The sequence below is a fragment of the Centroberyx gerrardi genome, chromosome 17 (assembly GCF_048128805.1).
Source record: "Centroberyx gerrardi isolate f3 chromosome 17, fCenGer3.hap1.cur.20231027, whole genome shotgun sequence".
NCBI lineage: Eukaryota > Metazoa > Chordata > Actinopteri > Beryciformes > Berycidae > Centroberyx > Centroberyx gerrardi.
Window position 1 is genome coordinate 24917985 of NC_136013.1, and position 19964 is coordinate 24937948.

General features: G+C 43.5%; 1 protein-coding gene across 1 annotated transcript; it reads left to right on the forward strand.

Moving 5' to 3' along the window:
• Positions 1–77: 77 nt before the first annotated feature.
• Positions 78–19557, forward strand: dicer1 (dicer 1, ribonuclease type III). Its single transcript, XM_071917393.2, has 27 exons — positions 78–191; positions 290–452; positions 763–893; positions 1157–1291; positions 2343–2503; positions 2737–2905; positions 3252–3724; positions 4406–4538; positions 4914–5156; positions 5311–5465; positions 5864–5996; positions 6267–6342; positions 6503–6642; positions 6986–7165; positions 7294–7507; positions 7915–8068; positions 8904–9086; positions 9996–10101; positions 10717–10892; positions 11294–12059; positions 13353–13505; positions 14567–15205; positions 15960–16215; positions 17337–17605; positions 18231–18393; positions 18601–18676; positions 19285–19557. The coding sequence occupies exons 1-27, from the start codon at positions 78–80 to the stop codon at positions 19448–19450; spliced, it is 5727 nt and encodes a 1908-aa protein (XP_071773494.1). The 3' UTR covers positions 19451–19557.
• The last annotated feature ends 407 nt before the right edge of the window (positions 19558–19964 follow it).

Below are 19964 nucleotides of genomic sequence, written 5' to 3' on the forward strand. Positions count from 1 at the left end.
GAAGGAGGAGGATGAAATGAGATAAGGTGGACGACTGGAGGAGCCCAGCCCCCCCACCTCCGCCCCCTTTTTGAAGCATGGCAGGCCTACAGCTTGTCACCCCCGCCTCTTCACCCATGGGGCCTTTCTTCGGTCTGCCATGGCAGCAGGAGGCCATCCACGATAACATCTACACACCTAGGAAATATCAGGCAAGGACGAGGGCATGCATTTGTTTCAGGCATCTACTATGTATGTATATGGTATATGTATGAGTGCCTTGTCAGTAACACTGAATCTGCCTTTACAGGTAGAACTTCTTGAAGCAGCTCTTGAACACAATACTATTGTCTGCTTGAATACTGGCTCAGGGAAGACCTTTATTGCAGTACTCCTAACAAAAGAGCTCTCCCACCAAATCCGTGGAGACTTCCAAGAAAATGCGAAGAGGACTGTTTTTCTGGTCAATACAGGTATCTGCACTAGGAGCTTGGTGTCTGTACACAATGCCTGCAATAGTTTGGAGTTTTCCATGTGTTTATGAATAAGTGTGTTAATACTTGGGAACTAAGTGTCCAGATCCCCCTCCTTTTATCAGAGTAATATTCAAAATGGCAGTGTTCATTCTCACATTCCACCCCACATTGGTAGTTGGCATGTATGACATTCTTGAGTATTTGTTTATTCAAACTTCAAATGCATCTTTGGATCTTGCAAGCGATTGCGCGTTTGAGCAGAGACCAATGTCTGCCTTGGACTAAGGTTTACTGTATCTTTGTCCAGCTTCGTCTGTGGTTCAGCAAGCAGCTGCAGTCAGGACTCACTCTGACCTCCAGGTGGGAGAGTACACCAGCTTAGAGGAGACCTCAGCATGGACGGACCAACAGTGGAGTCGAGAGATGATCGAGAATCAGGTGTGCTGATCATTCTCGTTGACATCTAAAATATTTGCTCTGTTTTGATAAGTGAAAACTAGCTTAGCGCTAGTTCCATGCTTGCCTCTCAGCACATGGAGATACTTTCCCAAAAACCTGATATAAAATGAAATAGCCCCATGTGTTATTTGCACCTTCATCAAGGGTCCCATTCCACGGTTGGATTGAATCAAACTGTAATCTTTGTCGACAATAATATTCCTACTTTCCCCTCCTTCCTCATTCTGTTTTCCATCATACAGGTGCTGGTCATGACTTGCCACATATTCCTGCATGTTCTGAGGAATGGAGTCTTGCCGTTGTCTAAAATCAACCTGGTGGTGTTTGATGAGTGTCATCTGGCCATCACAGACCACCCCTACCGGGAGATAATGAAGGTGAGATTACAGTCCTTAATGCCCCTGTCACCTGCCTGCTGAAAGGCTGCATACCCCTCTGCTGCATGAAAGATGAGTACTGATGGATAAGTAGCCATTATATCCGTTATCTTGAAAATTAGAATTGCCCCTTTACATGAAATGCCTTTGATTGAACTTCACTGGGGCAGCTTCTTTGTGGTTTTTCTCCATGAAGTCAGGACTGCAGCGTATCGATGTGAATGGGATTTAAACCTGGATGTGTTTTTGAGTTACCGTGGGTTTTACCGTGCATTCACACTGCGAGCGGCACGATCAACAACAACCAGAAGTCCATTAATTTCCTTATTGAGCTGAGCGACCAGGAAAATTTTCCATGAATAATAGTTCTACCTGTCAAGTGCAAAATGGAGAAGTTGATTATAGCCATTAAAAGTTTCCCAGTTCTCTACAACTGTTATTTGTAATAAACAGTAATAATCAGTAATAAACATTGCAAAAATCATACTTGGAGAACCGTTGCATCCATCATTGGGGTTGATAGTAAGCTCTGAAGTAAATGTTCTGTTTATTATTTGATTAATGCTATGGTTTTCTGATGCATGACAACTTTATTTTGTCCAATTCAGAATAAATTCTTTAAAGCCTAGTGATACTAGCAATGTTAACTCATAAAAACTATGCAATGTTATGAGAGGCAATACCAAAGCAGCAAAAAATACATTATTTGCCGGTTCAAAACTTTGTAGCTGGAGATGATTACATAGATAAAATGAGAGCCTCTCACACCACCCACAATCGGTCAGAATAGAGAGACTCATTAACCAAGTTGCTCACAGTGTGAATGCACAGTTAATCGACTTAGTTGCAATTAAATGAGGGAAATGAGGGAATCACTGCCAACTTCCCATTAGCCAAGCTTAATTCCATATGGTCAGTCCAAAGCCAAAAACACTGGACAGACTGCTTAAGAGGGGAAATTAGTCACTTGGTTTCAGTTTGCTGGGGTATAATGGGGAAACTGTCTCTCATACAAGACTCAGCCTAAGTGATGCATTTTCTGTCTGTTCAGCTGTTTGAGGGTTGTCCGTGCGGTCCTCGGATTCTGGGTCTCACTGCCTCCATTCTAAATGGAAAGTGTGACCCGTCAGAACTGGAGCAGAAGATCCAGAACCTGGAGCAAATCCTGAGGAGCAACGCCGAGACTGCCACTGACCTTGTGGTCCTCGACAGGTAGTGCAAGCCACTATACTATATCACCTATACCAGGGATAGGCAACCATGTGCCATGGAGGGCCAAGAGTATGCATGATTGAAGGTTCAAGGTTTTGGATGGGTCGTGTTTTGACTTAAGATGCAAACAAATCCAAATGGATGACAGCAATATGTTGAAGGCAGTAATGCTAGTTTGAATGGTAACTTGGCCGTATGCTGAAGTGTAACCTGTGTATGTCCACCCATTGCAGATATGCCTCTCAGCCCAGAGAAGTGGTGCTAGACTGTGGCCCCTACCTGGACAAGAGTGGCCTCTCCTCCCGTCTGCAGGCTGAGCTGGACGAAGCTCTCCACTTCTTGAATGACTGCAACATATCTGTGGCCAGAGAAGACCGCGATCCCACCTTCATATCCAAACAGGTCAGGATTGGCTAGAAAGCATAGTTCTAGTTTATGGACTTAGTACTGGCTTAAATTCAGGTTAAATAAATACATTTATAAATGGATCGGAAGTAGATCGAACAACCTGTAGCCGATGCCAATACCTCAAAATACACCCGGATCAGCTCCGATTCTAGTATTGGATATCGGATCTGCATCCCCACTACTAAGTGTTTGACATTTGGACATAAGTACTGTGTGCTGTGGCAGCTGGTGGTTATGGAAACAAAGTGCGTATCGCAGCACGTTTTCTACAAAAAAGTGGAAAGATGTGAGCACACCCTTAGAACAACTAGTTCAAACTAGCCCTCTCTGTCCTGTGTAGGTCCTGAGTGACTGCCGGGCAGTGCTGCTGGTGCTGGGGCCCTGGTGTGCCGACAAGGTGGCGGGCATCATGGTGCGCGAGCTCCAGAAGTACATCAAGCACGAGCAGGAGGAGCTCAACCGCAAGTTCCTGCTCTTCACCGACACCATCCTGCGCAAGGTGCACGCCCTCTGCGAGGAGCACTTCTCGCCCGCCTCACTGGACCTCAAGTTCGTCACACCCAAGGTCCTCCGGCTGCTGGAGATCCTGCACGAGTACAAGCCCTTCGAGCGGCAGCAGTTTGAGAGCGTGGAGTGGTACAACAACCGCAACCAGGACAACTACGTGTCCTGGAGCGACTCCGAGGACGAAGACGAGGACGAGGAGGTGGAGGCCAAAGAGAAGCCGGAAGCCAACTTTCCCTCGCCGTTCACTAACATTCTCTGCGGGATCATCTTTGTGGAGAGGCGTTACACGGCTGTCGTCCTCAATCGGTAGGGCTATGTCTTCTTCATGGCTGTTTCTCCTTTGGGGTGTGAGGTATACTATACTATGTATACTAGACATGGCACAAAACACCCATGCTCTGTATTTATGGTACTTCATTACATGGCTCCTGCTGCTTAAATGTGGCCCTGTGAGCATTTTTTGTCTCATATGTAGTAAATTATAAAAGCCCCTAGGCAGATTATAAGTACAACTTTGAGATCCTTTTGAACATCCAATATTTAGATATACACATAATTCATGTGTTATTTAAGCTTAGTTTCATCTCATCTAGGTTCTTGGGGGAGGGAGGACTTGACATGCACTGTGTCATAGGTGCAATGAATTATGGTCATTACAGTTTACAAAAAAAGATTTGCTGCTATCAAGCAATGAAAGCATGTTGGTGAACTACAACTACATTACATAGTTTATTACTAGTTTATTACAGGCTTATTACACTATATGAATGGACTTCATATGTGCTAGCTTATAGTCAAATATAATCCTAACTTGTCTTTCACCTAGTCTTGGAATGGCGAATGAAGGATGACATCAGGGAAGACAAAGTATCACCCTGAAATGTCTCTGCATTTGGGTCACTAGTTGTCTCATTAGATTAGCTTGATGGTGAAATTTTCCCAGCATGTTATCCATGACTCTCTGTGTCTCTCGGGTTTCTTCCTCAGTCTAATCAAAGAGGCAGGGAAGCAGGACCAAGAGCTAGCTTACATCAGCAGCAACTTCATTACAGGCCACAGCATTGGCAAGAACCAGCCGCGAAACAAGCAGATGGAGGTGGAGTTCAGGAAACAAGAAGAGGTACAGACACGGGCCTCTTATTTTTACGGACATTTGCTTGAATGGTCATGTATCACAAACACTCAGTATCCAGCCATCTCACATATACTTATTGGTTGCTGTGAAGAATAATCTTAATTTATAGAGTGATATGTATGCATAGTTAGTAGTGACAAGATTACTATCAGAATAAATCATACTGAACACCAACAAAAATCTTTAAATCAAAAGAAATTAAGGCCTGGGAAAATATGGATTTTTGAAAATGAAATGATGTAGAACCCCTGTGAATATCATACTAGACACCCAGGTATTTCTTTATGAGATGTTTTGTTATCATCACTCCATAAGAGTCATCTGTCCACATTAAACAAAACCCCCCTCTTCCTCTCACAGGTTCTCCGCAAATTCCGGGCTCATGAAACCAACCTGCTCATCGCCACCAGTATTGTGGAGGAAGGCGTGGATATTCCAAAGTGTAACCTAGTGGTGCGCTTCGACCTGCCCACAGAATACAGGTCCTATGTCCAGTCCAAAGGCAGAGCCCGGGCACCTGTCTCCAACTACATCATGTTGGCTGACAGCGAGAGGACCAAAGCCTTTGAGGAGGATCTCACGACTTACAAGGCCATAGAGAAGGTAATATTTTCTCTTTGTCCCGTTTGATTTGGTTGAATTGATTAACTGATCTCATGAAATTAATCAAATGGTTAAAGATTAGAGATTGTCTGGATACTGGAAAGTGGGGAAGATAGAACTAGTTGTGATTATCCTGCATTTTTATTTTGACCAGATCCTAAGGAATAAGTGCTCCAAGTCAGCAGAGGTGAGCGAGTTTGAGGTGGAACAGGTGCTGGACGACGACAACATCCTCCCACCCTATGTGCTTAGATCTGAGGACGGAGGACCCCGGGTCACCATCAACACAGCCATTGGACACATTAACAGGTATCCTGCCTGGTTCCAGTCTGTACAGTTAGATTTCTCCAATGAATCTCTTACAATTGAGATTTGACTAAGTCCTGAATCTTGAATTCGGAAAGGAAAAAAACACTCTAAAACACTTAAACACTGTTTTTAAAAAAAGCTATTGGCGATGTATCTTGCATTTCTGGGCTCATTTTGTTTGATGGTGTATTTTTCGTATTCAAATTCACTAACCCTGTAACAGTGTAATATCTCTAATATCATTGAAAATCAGAAGCCATTGTTCAAGAAGTTGCCAAGAGATTTTTTGTGTGTATGTGCAAAATGATTCCTCTTTATTAAGAAACTCCTAGTAGACTTGGTATTATACTGATAACCAGCTGTTTTGCTTAATGTCTTTTTTTTTACTCTGGTTCCAGGTACTGTGCTCGGCTGCCCAGTGACCCATTCACCCACTTGGCACCCAAGTGTAAGACTGCGGAGACACAAGACGGACGCTACCAGTCCACACTCTACCTGCCTATCAACTCCCCACTTCGAGTTCCTGTTAAGGTGAGGATGAAAGCCAAAAAAAGTGTATGTCACCGTTTTAAGTGTTTAGGTAATGCCACTAAAAAGAGGTATTTAAAAGATATTAAAAGCCATTCAATTCAAACTTAAAAATTGTGATACAGGTAGTTCAAAGTTAGTTCTTTTTCATGTGGTGTTTGGTTTATTTTGTCCTCCCCCTTTTAATTCCAGCCTCACTGCAGTTTATTATTAATGGACCATCAGATTGCAACTAATTCAGGTCCTTGTGTTAATGTGTTTCTGTCTTTACAGGGTCCTATAATGAGTTGTGCCAGGCTGGCAGAGAAAGCAGTTGCACTAGTATGTTGTGAGAAACTTCACAAAATAGGTAAAAACCTGAATTGAGAATATAACAAGATGTGCCTTCAAAATAGGAACATTCATTTTCGACCTCTATATAACTTTTCCCTGACATCGCTCTTGTGTATCTTCTTCCTTCCTTCCTTCCTTCCTTCCATCCATGTTCTTTGTACTTCCTTCCTTCCTAGGTGAGCTGGATGACCACCTGATGCCGGTGGGGAAGGAGACGGTGAAGTATGAGGAGGAGCTGGACCTTCATGATGAGGAGGAGACCAGCGTCCCTGGCCGGCCCGGCTCCACCAAGAGGAGGCAGTGCTATCCTAAAGCCGTAAGGGAGCTGTCCTGCCAAACTTCTCTATTCTCCTCCAATATAGCCAGAGTTTAGTGGAGGGGCAACTCAAATATGAAACCAAAAATTAATTTAGAAAAGATTGTTTAGAATTAAATTAGAAAAAATTTGAAAGAAGTGATATATAGCTGTCATATGACTGAGACAAATACTGAAGGATCTCCAATGAGTGTGTCAGACTGGCTTTTTGGACACCGATTTTATGGAAACCATGAATCCACAATCCATGAATCCACTTCTGAGCGTTTATACATTGCTTTTTGACGTGTTCAAAAGTCTTGTCTCTTTTTGTTTCTTTTTTTCCACTGTCTGTCATGTCCAGATACCAGAGTGTCTACGGGACAGTTACGCTGTACCGGAGCAGTCCTACTACCTATACGTGATTGGGATGGTCCTCACCACACCTCTCCCTGATGAACTCAACTTCCGCAGGAGGAAGCTCTACCCGCCAGAGGACACCACCAGGTGCTTCGGCATCCTGACTGCCAAACCGATACCTCGAGTATGTCAGCTGGTTATGTTATGTTAAGTGTTCTCTGTTCCAACAAACTTATGGTTTAATTAGAGATTTAATTAAATCTCCATTTCCTTGGACTAAAAACCGCAAGTCTTTGCTTTTCTCCTCTCCAGATCCCCCACTTCCCGGTGTACACTCGCTCAGGTGAGGTGACCATCTCCATTGAGCTGCAGAAGTCGGGCTTCGTGCTCACCGCCGCCCAGCTAGACCTCATCACTCGCCTGCACCAGTACATCTTCTCCCATATCCTCCGCCTGGAGAAACCTGCACTGGAGTTCAAGCCCACGCTGGCCGACTCAGCTTACTGCGTTCTACCTCTGAATGTTGGTGAGGAGAATCACGCCGAAGTTTTGAGGCTGAGCTTTACAACACTGGAGACGCATGTGACTTGTGCTTGCCTAATAAATGTATTGTGGCTAATCCAAAAAATGTTGCCACCACATTTTCCATGCTCATTTTCTTGGTCTATTGCGGGAAAGAAAAGGTTATGGTAATTTTCCCACCCTTTTTACTAAGTATCTTGAAATACAAAAAAACAGAGTTGTTTCCTATAGGTACATGAACATGACTTTCAACCATCTCAGGCAATGAAATTTACTGATGTCCAGGGACTGAATTTTAGTAGTCTTTTCCTGAAGCCGTATGTCATCAAAGAACTTTTAAAAATGTGTAAATTTTAGGGCAAAGTTTTTTGTGAAATTTTCCATTTCATGTTAATTAATTGCCTCTTTCAGTTGGGGATTCCAACACACTAGATTTGGACTTTAAGTTCATGGAGGACATTGAGAAGTCTGAGGCCCGCACTGGCATTCCTACCACTCAGTACACCAAGCAGAACCCCTTCACCTTCAAGCTGGAGGACTACCAGGATGCTGTCATCATTCCAAGGTAGTATTGCACAATATGCCAATACTGGAGTTAACTTGGTATTGAGAAATGGGTCTCTACGAGATGTTTTAAGAACCATTTCTGTTATATATAAATTGTATAAAACGTTGCAGTCACGTGTATATTATAAATGTAATTATATTAAAACAAGTGAAAATTAGCCAGACCTAGATAATGAATATCTAGGCTAACAAACCGTCTAGATTACTACAAAGCCAAGACAGCCACACTAGCAACTGATGGTAACCAAGCTGAACACTTACAAACAAAAGTGCACAAAATAATAGTTGGATGACCCTGATGAAGGCCACAAGCCGAAACGCGTTGGTCTAACAATAAAGTTGTTCTATATACTAGTATACAAGTGTTGCTGGAGTTTTTACACAAAATAATAGTTACCACATTTTCAAGTTGGGAAAAGTAACCTGAAGATATAATGGTGAAAAATAAAATCAAGTCACCAATAGTAATTCACTATAACAACTAATGTTGCAGCTAACATACACTTATGCTAACACTATGTCCTCAACAAAGGATTAGGCCCAATGACATTTTTTTTCTAATAAATTATTTGCAAAACCTAAATCAAACAATCTAATGTTGTAAAATGAAACAACTGACCTTATCAGGAAACCAGGGAACTTGAAATGAATCTTAGCTAGTAGCATTTGACTAGCTAGCCAAATGCTTCCACAAGCAATTGTAAATGCACAATAAAACATGTTGGCAGTGTTCCACTTTAGCCTGAGGGTCTCCACATCAAATTCTGTGTAATGCATGTCATTTCTAACTGCCAACTGCCGTCCTGACTTCCACTGGGTATGTTTTTTTCCAGGTATCGTAACTTCGACCAGCCTCATCGATTCTACGTGGCCGACGTCTACACAGACCTCACGCCGCTCAGCAAGTTCCCCTCGCCAGAATACGAGACATTTGCTGAATACTACAAAACCAAGTACAACCTGGACTTGTCCAACCTGAACCAGCCGCTCCTGGACGTAGACCACACCTCCTCTAGGTCAGAACCATGGAGATCATGACAATCTTATGTAGCTCTATGAAGTTGCTGGTAATTTACTAAATGTATCTAGTAGTGCGGTCAACTCGCGTTAGTCAATTCGGAAGTGGATTTTAGGGTTCAACTGATGCAGGTTTTTGAAGGCTGATACCAATATTTTTGCGTTAAAACTAGCGTGTGAGCAAAGCTAGCTAGCTGATATTTTGTGCTAATATTCAATATCATTAAAGTTAACTTTTTTTTATTCCCAAAAATGACAAGTATTCAGTGTTTCCCCCAGAATGTTATGCTTGCCAGGGTGGAAATTTTTTTTAAACAGCATTTACACAATGGAGCACTAAAACTCCATTGAAACCCAAACTAATGAAACTTTTAGGCAAGTTAGCAGCTCTTTAAGACAGGGTGACCCCATTCCTACCTGTTCAATGGTAGTGGAACCTCTGGGATGCATTAGCCCTTTAAATGAAAAATTATTGAACAATTACATGGAAAATTACATTATGAAAAGGAAATAAAATGTCAATGCAGGTTTTATAGACTTTATGTAGCTGTGGTCAGGGAGGAACTTCCATCATATCAGAGGTGGACAATATGACTGGCCAATATCCAATATTTAATAAAAGTCCAACATCGGCAAAGAAATATATAAGTTTAACCTTAGTGGATTTTGATTGGGTTTTTTTTCCTCCTAAATTTGAAAATTGAAAATCTTTTGCAAATAAACACATTCTCATACCTGTTTTTCAAAGAAGTTTAAATCAACCACAAACTTGGTATCTTATAATATGAACAGCACCAAATTTAAAGCACAATGAGTCATTAAGTCGCAAAGTAATGTCTGTACTTAGTATTGTATATTGCTTTTTGGACAGGGGTTAAGTTGGGGCTCTTTTTTTCTTGTACGTGCAGACTGAACCTGTTAACGCCTCGGCACCTGAACCAGAAGGGCAAAGCCCTGCCACTCAGCAGTGCAGAGAAGAGGAAGGCCAAGTGGGAGAGTCTGCAGAACAAACAGGTAACAGCTGCTTCCATTAGACATGCAGGTCAAGTAGCTGATTAACTGTCAACAACTCCTGGGTTTACCTCATACTAAACATGATGCTGGTACAAAGCTGATATCAGTGTATCTGTGCAAAAGGTGTGAATTCCACCTCAGAAATTACAATATTAGCTACATCACCTTTTTGTCAAACAAAGTGACATATTTCTTACCAAGTGTCTCAGTGGTTAGCACTGTTACCTCACAGCAAGAAGGTCGCAGGTTTGATTCCTTGTCCTTTCTGTGTGGAGTTTGCATGTTCTCCCCTGTTTTCTCCTGGGTTTCTTCTTGCAAGTCAGGTGGATTGGAAACTGCCTTCTACCCAGTGCATGCTGGGATAGGCTCCAGGCCCCTGTTACCCTGAAAGGGCCTAAGCTGGTAGAGAAGCTGGTAGAGAAAACGAATGAATGAAATGAATACTTATGACTGATTGGCCATGAGGGGGACTACATCATTCACTTGGACGGCATGTTTACTGTTGCCTTTTTTTTATCCTTTAGATGAATCTGTTCATCTCCTGTTGAGACCAAATAACATGTTTTCAGCTTTGATTCAACACTCCTGCTATTATTACCCTGTGGTGTTCTTCAGATCCTGGTTCCAGAGCTGTGTGCCATCCACCCCATCCCTGCCTCCCTGTGGAGGAAAGCTGTGTGTCTACCCAGCATCCTCTACCGCCTCCACTGCCTCCTGACCGCTGAGGAGCTGAGAGCCCAGACGGCCGGCGACGCCGGAGTGGGAGCCCAGACCCTCCCCCCCGACTTCAGGTCCCAATAAAATACACAGCACAAGCCAAAGCACCTCGAGTTCATCTAGTGCGGTGGTTTATTTTCATCATAAATTAATTCATTAGAGATTATCGCATTTAGCGAATATGTAAGAATGATTATTCTAATCCTAGGTTTCACTAAACCACTGTTATCTAATCCTAGGTTTCTAGGTTAGGCTTTGTAGGTTTCTAATCCTAGGTTTCACTAAACCAGTATTATCAGTAAACGGTTACACAATTCACTACTAAATAATAAACCATGACTGTTCTGAGTTTGGCTCTTGAAGACCATGCGAATAAGCCATGGTAAAAAGGTGGAAAAGTTTGAACTCTCCCCAAGAGGCATTTCTACACTACTTGTTTTTGGATGTTTGCCATGGTTCTCTTTGTGTCTCACAGGTATCCAAACCTGGACTTTGGGTGGAAGAGGTCCATTGACAGCAAAACTTTCATCTCCTGTCCCGAGTCGTGCACCGAGGATGGCGAGGGTCACTGTAAACACCAAGCGACTGTATCCCCCGAACCCGATGCCCTCACGCCACCCCGCAGCCACCACTCCTCCCCGTCTGAACAGGGGCCCCACGCGGCCCTTCGGCCCGGAGACGCCGCCTGCACCAGGAACCTAACTAACGGCACTGCCCTAGTCGCCGACTGCGACGACAACGGCCACCAAGAAGAGCACCTTCACCAACGCGACAATTGCCAACGCTCCCGGCCCGGCTCACCTCGGCCGGAGAGCCCCGAATCAATACAAACCACTACCTCAGTTCCTGTGCAGCCCTCTCCCAGCATCAAGAAGCCCAACTCAAGCCCTCCCCAGCCTAGTCATGAATGTACACCAGGGAGGACCTCAGACCACGTGAATAAAGCTACCTCAGTCTGCAGCCTGGCAGCCATGGGTCCCGACGCTCCCACAGCACCTTCCCCTGACCCGGCGGGCGATCGACAGCCCGGCGCCGAGGCGGGGGACTCCCCCAAGAGCCTGGGGCCCAACCCGGGCCTCATTCTGCAGGCCTTGACCCTATCCAATGCCAGCGATGGCTTCAACCTGGAGCGGCTGGAGATGCTGGGTGACTCCTTCCTTAAGCATGCCATCACCACATACCTGTTCTGCACCTACCCTGACGCCCATGAAGGCCGGCTCTCCTACATGCGCAGCAAGAAGGTGAGACAGCTATTAGACTTACTTGTGTTAAGGCAAGGCTTCTATAACTACTGTAGTTTCATAAAATACACAAAACAGTAATCAAAAACAACTTTACATAGTTAATTTATGGTTTTTATACCCACTGTGTCAAGTACACCAAGCACAAAATTAGCTTAAAAAAACATCACTGGACTGACAGCTTCTTCCTCTGTTTGTTTCTCCTTAAATTTTCTGTTGATGAAATTTGAGTTTCTTTAGGTGGCGCTCTTTTTTTCTTTGTCTGTTCAGCCATGGTTGCTATCGCTGCTCATGCTAACTACCCAGTACTTCTTCTGTTTATTCCAAACAAACCGGAAAATGCATCACTTCCTGTGCACCGGAGGTGTTTAGAACAGCAAATGTAAAAGCTTTGATGCACTGGCTATAGCTTGAATCACTATTGTATGGTTTACAGGTAGCAAGGTGAGGGATAGAAAACATCCGGTTATACCAAATCGCCACCACTTGCGGATTATATAAACATTTGTACAATTTACCTGAGCTTTCATCAGAAAGCCTTGCCATTTGCTCTTAGTATTGGTCACAGAAGACGGATTGTGGAAACGTTTTGATGTTGTACACACATCTCCTCCATCTTTGTACATCAGTGCATACGTCACACAATACTGTAATCTAATTGGAAGCGCTTTGAAAGATCAGCTGCATACTAATAGCCCCTAAGGCAGTGGTGTCCAGTCCTGTACCATGGACGAATGTGTAGGTTTTCATTCCAACCAAACGCTACAGCAGCTGATTTCACTGATTAACTCACCTTCAACCAGAGAGGAGGAATTAATCAGTGAAATGAGCTGCTGTAGTGTTTGGTTGGAATAACAACCTGCAGACTCTCTAATGGTACAGGACTGGACACCACTGGCTTATAGGGAACATTGCTGCAAACCTAGTGTAAGTTCAAATAAATGTAAGTTTCAGTGTAGCAACTCAGTGGAAATTTGTATCAGTGCACAATGCCAAAGGTAGCACTGCCTCTGAGCTCCCTTCTTAAGGCTCAGTCTTGTTTCACCCAGAGTCAAAATGATGTAATTGTGACCAAAACAACTAGCCGTGTTAGGAGTTGGGAGTTGCGTGCGTTGTCGCGCACCACGTGAAATTTGAAACGCCGCGGAAGAGCTGAATTTTCCCTACCTCACGCACATCTGACCACACAGAAAGCAAGAACCAGGCATTTAGGAGAACAGCGGCTCAGTCAGTGCGAAGCCATTTTGCCTGGTGATCATGTGCGCCGGCCTCGACTCATCCTCTCTTGTCCAGGTGAGCAACTGTAACCTGTACCGCCTGGGGAAGAAGAAGGGGCTCCCCAGCAGGATGGTGGTGTCCATCTTCGACCCGCCGGTCAACTGGCTGCCCCCCGGCTACGTGGTCAACCAGGACAAGAGCAGCACAGACAAATGGGATTCAGATGAGGTCAGCGGCTCTCCTTTTGCCTCCTCAATTCATTGTGCACATCCTGTCCAACTCTCTTTCTCTCCCGTGTGTGTGTGTGCATGCCCAGATCTTGTTATGTGTGTGTCATGATGTTGCCAAGCCACTAGAGGGCGGGGTTCCACCTTGCTGTCCTGCCTTTACTCTGTGTTTGCCATTCACAGTAGGACTATAACAGACTCTTATCAGCATGGCAGACACACACCCCACACATCACAACCTTAATTACCTGAAGTATTTTGATTAAAATTTTTGGTTTTGGGCCCATAACACTTTCTTGTGAGAAGAAAAGCTAGTGTTTTTTTGTTAAATAGTGTTACAATTTAAAATTATCATGCAGTACACTTACTTTGGATGAGTTCTCTTCTATCGGTCTTGTTCCAAGTTATATATGTAGTATCTATTGAAGACATCTTGAAAGAGTCAGCAGGAGGCTATAAACGACTGCGTAATTATTGTTTTACTGTCATTTATGGCAAGGGTATTGGCAAGTTCAGTATTTCTACAAACGAGCAAGTAATGGATTCACAATCTCTGTATTTTTACTACAGCTATAACACGATTGAACTCTCCTCACCACAATAAAAGAATAACATGTCTATGAGTCATGGAGTTGGCTAGGCAACATCTCCTTACACATCCCAAAGGCCTGTTTAGCAGACCTAGTACTGCGAGTCAATCTGAAACCCTGTAATCTCCTCAAATCCTGCTCAGCCTCTTGACCACATCAGACTCAACTTGTCTTGGAGGCCCTTCAACAGGAAGGCTTATTTTGATCAACACACATTAATACATTTCAGGTTGTGTACAGTGTTTCCCACAGGCTGGAGGGCTGTGTGTGAAATATTTCTTTATTTCTCTATTCAAATAAGATGTTTTAATATGCATGTTAATAATAGTAGGAGAAACCTGGCACCTGGCCACAGAAGCTCCTCCTTTGTCTTCCATCACATACATTAAACCCAAACTTACCCCAACTACCTCTCATTCCTTTGATTGCTCATCTCTCTCACCATTCCCGTCCCCTCCTCCTCTTCACTCAGGCCAAAGAGGAGCTCTTAGCCAATGGGCGATCGGGAGAGGACTATGAGGAGGATGAGGAGGAGGAAGGCGAGGATGGGGATGACGACGGGGAGCTGATGCTGAAGGACGAGCCGAAAGATGAGGTCAACATGGAGGACGACCTAGAGTACTACCAGGAGCACATCAAGTTCATCGACAACATGCTGATGGGCTCTGGCGCCTTCTGCAAGAAGATATCCCTCGGCACCTTCCCCCCCTCCCCTACCCCGGTCTCCGGCTCCTCCCCCGCCCCGGAGTCGCCTTATGAATGGAAGGCCCCCAAGAAGCCCGCCCACCACCCCGCGGCCCACTACACCCCGGAGGCGCCACCCGGCGGGCCCTCGGCCGAGGAGTTCGACTACAGCTCGTGGGACGCCATGTGCTACCTGGACCCCAGCAAGGCCGGCGAGGAGGACGACTTCGTGGTGGGCTTCTGGAACCCGTCGGAGGAGAACTGCGGCGCCGAGCTCGGCAAGCAGTCCATCTCCTACGACCTGCACACCGAGCAGTGCATCGCCGACAAGAGCATCGCCGACTGTGTGGAGGCCCTGCTGGGCTGCTACCTGACCAGCTGTGGAGAGAGAGCTGCCCAGATGTTCCTCTGCTCTCTGGGCCTCAAGGTTAGCAGTTCCTGCACTGCTTACTCCTCATACAAGTATCAGTACTATGGGTCACCATACCATACACTCATACAAGACTATGGGTCACCATACCATACACTCATACCAATACTATGGGTCACCATACCATATGATTCAATATTGATACGATACGATTCAGTATCGATAATACAAATCACGATACGATTCAATATGAATACTATAAGTCACCTTAGGATACAATTTAATTTCAATAGTATAAGCACCTTCCGATACAATTCACAGACTTGTTCATGCTAACAGAAAGGCCACAAATGCTCCAATAACAGCTCTTTACAACAGTGGTGTGCAATACTATGGGTCAAGATCTGACTTGACGAACAGTTGGCAGTGAATTGATACAAACTATACAGTGCCTCTGTTTAGTTTTTAGATATGTGATTATGTCCATTATTGATATGAATTAAGTGACAAAATGAGACAAAGCTGATTTTAATTTCTGTATTCCTCTTTATTAGGCACATTAAATGTGAACAATGCAGAATTTGCTGTAGTAAACTGAAATAACTTGCACTAACATGTTAACAAACACACTGAAAATCCACTATTGGGTGTGAGTTGAACTTAAATCCACACTAGTAAACACAGTCAGTTCTGTCAGATTTAGCATCCAAAGTCTCTTGGCTACTTTTTGCACACAACGGCTTTTTAAGAGGTTATTCAATTGATTTACTTATGCCAGTTCCTTATACTTTGGATATGGTCATTAAAACAGGTGTTACCGGTGGAGAGAAGGACCCTGACGGACCTGACAGTGGTGAGTCCACAGGCCACGACCCTCGACCTCCGCTACGGCTGGCTGAAGATCCCGCCCCGCTGCATGCTGGACCATCCAGACGCAGCGCGAACTCTCAACCACCTCATCTCCGGCTTCGAGAACTTTGAGAGGAAGATCAACTACACTTTCCAGAACAAGGCTTACCTCCTGCAGGCCTTCACTCACGCTTCCTACCATTACAATACCATTACAGGTGAGACCTTCCCCCCCGACAACACTGGGGTATCTGAACCTCACGGCATTCTCATTTCCATCTATGTTCAAAACTTGATTAGTTTCGGTGGTTAAATTCTCACGACAACTTTGGCGACTAAGGCATTAATTAATTAAAGTATTTCAGCCTCTTTAATGTGACTTAATTGCCTAAACTGGCTGGTGTGTCAGTTTCTTTTCCCTTTTTATTATGTTTTGAATTGTCACCGCCACATCAAATAATTTGATTAGATCAGGTGGAGCTGTACTGAATTGGACTGTTGCAGCAGGAAATAGTAGAAAGAAGAATAATATGATATAAATAAGAATAATATGATCTAGAAGAATAATATGATATAAATAAGAATAGAGCAAAGGGGGTTATATAAACATACACAACCAACAGTTCCAACACTCGAACATGCGAATGAAACTGTGAAAAAAGTCAGCATGAACAGGATGTGTAAAATAGCAGCAGTAGTATCAGTAGCAGTAGAATATACTGAGACAGAAAGACTGAGATTTGTGCATTATGAAAAGATTGAGATTTTTTCTAAAAGAATCTGTCTAGAACAGGACCACACATACATGTGTACAGAAGTGTTACAGTACGATCACAAATGCGACCAAAATTTTACCTGTGCCACTTGGTGATTAAATGTGGGCGCACTGGTTATGTATTAGTTATTGTTTGACATGCTATGTAAATAAAAATAAAGAGGAGGAGTGATGTGTGGTTCTGTTCTCAATCTCTTCCGATATCCAGTATATCCATAATATAAAATTGTAATGATTTTTCAGCATTGCTAATTTTTAGATTAGCAATTACAATAAGAAACTGCTAGAATGTAAACAACAATTTAAAAATGTCATTACAAAGTGCAAATAATATAATTTGGATGGAGAGCTTGTTAAATTGTGATGGTCATGCATCTCATTTGTGATTACTACAGCAGAATAAAATGGAGCTAATATCACCATTCATTTTTCTGACCCACGATACGTATTGTCACATTTTTGTATTGCGTTATATTGAATTTCAATATATCATCTCATCCCTACTGTCAATCTACTTTTATATCTGACTGTCAATCCTTTTCTCTCGCGTTATTTCTCTCTTAGATTGTTACCAGCGGCTGGAGTTCCTTGGTGATGCAATTCTAGACTACCTCATAACGAAGCACCTTTATGAAGACCCGCGGCAGCACTCTCCCGGCGTGCTGACCGACCTGCGCTCGGCACTCGTCAACAACACCATCTTCGCCTCTCTGGCCGTCAAGTACGACTACCACAAGTACTTCAAGGCCATCTCGCCCGAGCTTTTCCACGTCATCGATGACTTTGTGCAGTTCCAGCTGGAGAAGAACGAGATGCAAGGCATGGACTCCGAGGTGGGTCCCGTTCTCTTCCGACGCTGCTGCGGCTCGATCGGCATTGACCAACAAAGCCTCGCAGGAAGAAACCTAATCTTTACTATTTTAGTCTTTTTTTTTTTTTTTCTTAAATAATAGTTAACATTCAAAAATGTCCTGTCTGAAAAGCACAGGCTGTCAGTTTCTATGAATCTGTTTCATATTCCAATGATTTGAGTATTGAAGGGAAAATGCAGTTGGATTTAATTTGCCTGGAAATGGCTATCTTGGCACCAAATCTCTTCTGCTGGAGAGGTACTTTTATGCCTTAGGGACAACATGGGATACACAAAGAGGAAAAACATATTCCCCCAAAAAAAATCAGCTGAAAGAAATGGCTCCGGTAATGTGGTACCACTCAACTACTCAGTATTGATTTAATAAGAGTAATGATAACATTATAAAGCTGGTAACGTAGCATGTTTTGAACGGTTATGTGTACATTTATAGTTAGGTGCTGTGTCAGTGGATGATCAATTGAAAATGTCTAGGCGTCTAGTCTCACATTTGACATTTTACAAGCCAAGTATGCATATTCAATACACTTGAGATGGAGTGTGTTATGATGGTATAACATCCCAGCTTTGTGTGATTTTCTTCTCAGCTGCGGCGCTCCGAAGAAGACGAGGAGAAGGAGGAGGACATCGAGGTCCCCAAGGCCATGGGGGATATCTTCGAGTCGCTCGCCGGAGCAATTTACATGGACAGCAGGATGTCATTGGAGACGGTGTGGCAAGTGTATTATCCAATGATGAGGCCACTTATAGGTGAGGAGGAGCGAAAGGAAACTGATTTATTTTCATGTTTGTGTCATGATTGTGTAGCGGTTCACGCAGGGAACTTAAGTGATTGCAAACATTCTTTATATTTGCCAGTTGTGATGACATGTGATGGGAGAGTTGAGGAGGTATATTATGCAGGTTTTTTTTGCTTGTTTTTTTTATTTCATTACTCCCTCCGCTATGCCCATACAGAGAAATTCTCTGCGAATGTGCCCCGCTCTCCTGTGAGGGAGCTGCTAGAGATGGAACCAGAAACTGCCAAGTTCAGGTAGGGGATCAAATTTTATTATTTATTGTTACATTTAACATTTGTAATAGTCAGATTTTGATATTCTGTTTTTCTCAATTGGTCATTGTGTTGATTTAAACTAGTTGAATCTAGTGATGCACCGATCAACGGGCCACTGACTATAATCAGCTGATAGATGTTGATTGAATACAGGGTTTTTATTTCTTACTAGAGAAGCCGTTCTTTCAGTGGCCTCGCTGTTTTTAATCACAGAGAGAAACCATACCTGTTTGATTATGGTATTCATGTACTATTTTCATCAAATTGACAGCTTGCATATTAATTTCTGACGTGGTGTCATGAATTTCATAGCGTATATGATTAGAAACACAGCATGAAAACCTTTTTCATCAAACACACATTAACTCATACGGCCATAAGAAAGTTAAAGTGCACTTTTGCATGACATGCCATTGTTGATAAAAAAAAAGTCTAGCAAAAACGTTTCACTCGGTGATCGCAGTGAACAGCCGATCGCAGTGGTGCAAAATTAGTAATCAAAATCAGCCCCAAATCCCCTGATCGGTGCATCCCTAATTGAATCGCCTATCAGAGACTGTGTACTGTAACCCATGCTCCCCCTGCAGCCCCGCAGAGAGAACGTACGACGGCAAGGTCCGGGTGACGGTGGAGGTCGTCGGCAAGGGCAAGTTCAAAGGAGTCGGCCGCAGCTACCGGATCGCCAAGTCGGCGGCGGCGCGACGGGCTCTGCGCAGCCTCAAAGCCAATCAACCTCAGGTCCAAAACAACTGAGCTTCTCCCGCTAGCTCCCCAACGTTAGCACCTAAGCTATTGACGCTAACGGGAAAAAAAACAAAAAAAAGGCGACGCTCACTTCCCAACGCAGCACGATGCTAGCCCTGTATCTTCAGCCGTCGATGGCACAACCAAGGCAGCCAGGGAACACTGTGTGGAGACGCAACACAAGAAGCAGACTGATCTCAGAACAGATTTCACATTGGATGTTTGATTTTTTTTTAATTTTATTTTATTTTATTTCTTTATTTTTTTTGCGCAAACACAATCTTTACTTTCCCTCTCTGCTTTGTGTAATCACACGAGTGCTTTATTAACATTTAGCAAAGTGTTAAAAGAAAAAAAAAAAAAGGTCAGGTCGCAATGTCTATTCCTCACTGTTTTCTTTTTTATGTTTTTTTTTGTTGTTTTTTTTTAACCTCTGTGTCAGTGAGATGAGGCTTATGCTTATTGTGTAGTATTAGATTGTACATAGTTCAATCAAAGGTGTAAATCAAAGTATGTAGGAAGA

Excerpts from the sequence above, each read along its gene's own strand:
- dicer1 (XM_071917393.2), top strand. The coding sequence starts at position 78 with ATGGCAGGCCTACAGCTTGTCACCCCCGCCTCTTCACCCATGGGGCCT. Across the intron at positions 10,102-10,716 it reads AGAGTCTGCAGAACAAACAG|ATCCTGGTTCCAGAGCTGTG; the intron begins GTAACAGCTGCT and ends GGTGTTCTTCAG. Across the intron at positions 13,506-14,566 it reads ACAAATGGGATTCAGATGAG|GCCAAAGAGGAGCTCTTAGC; the intron begins GTCAGCGGCTCT and ends CTCTTCACTCAG.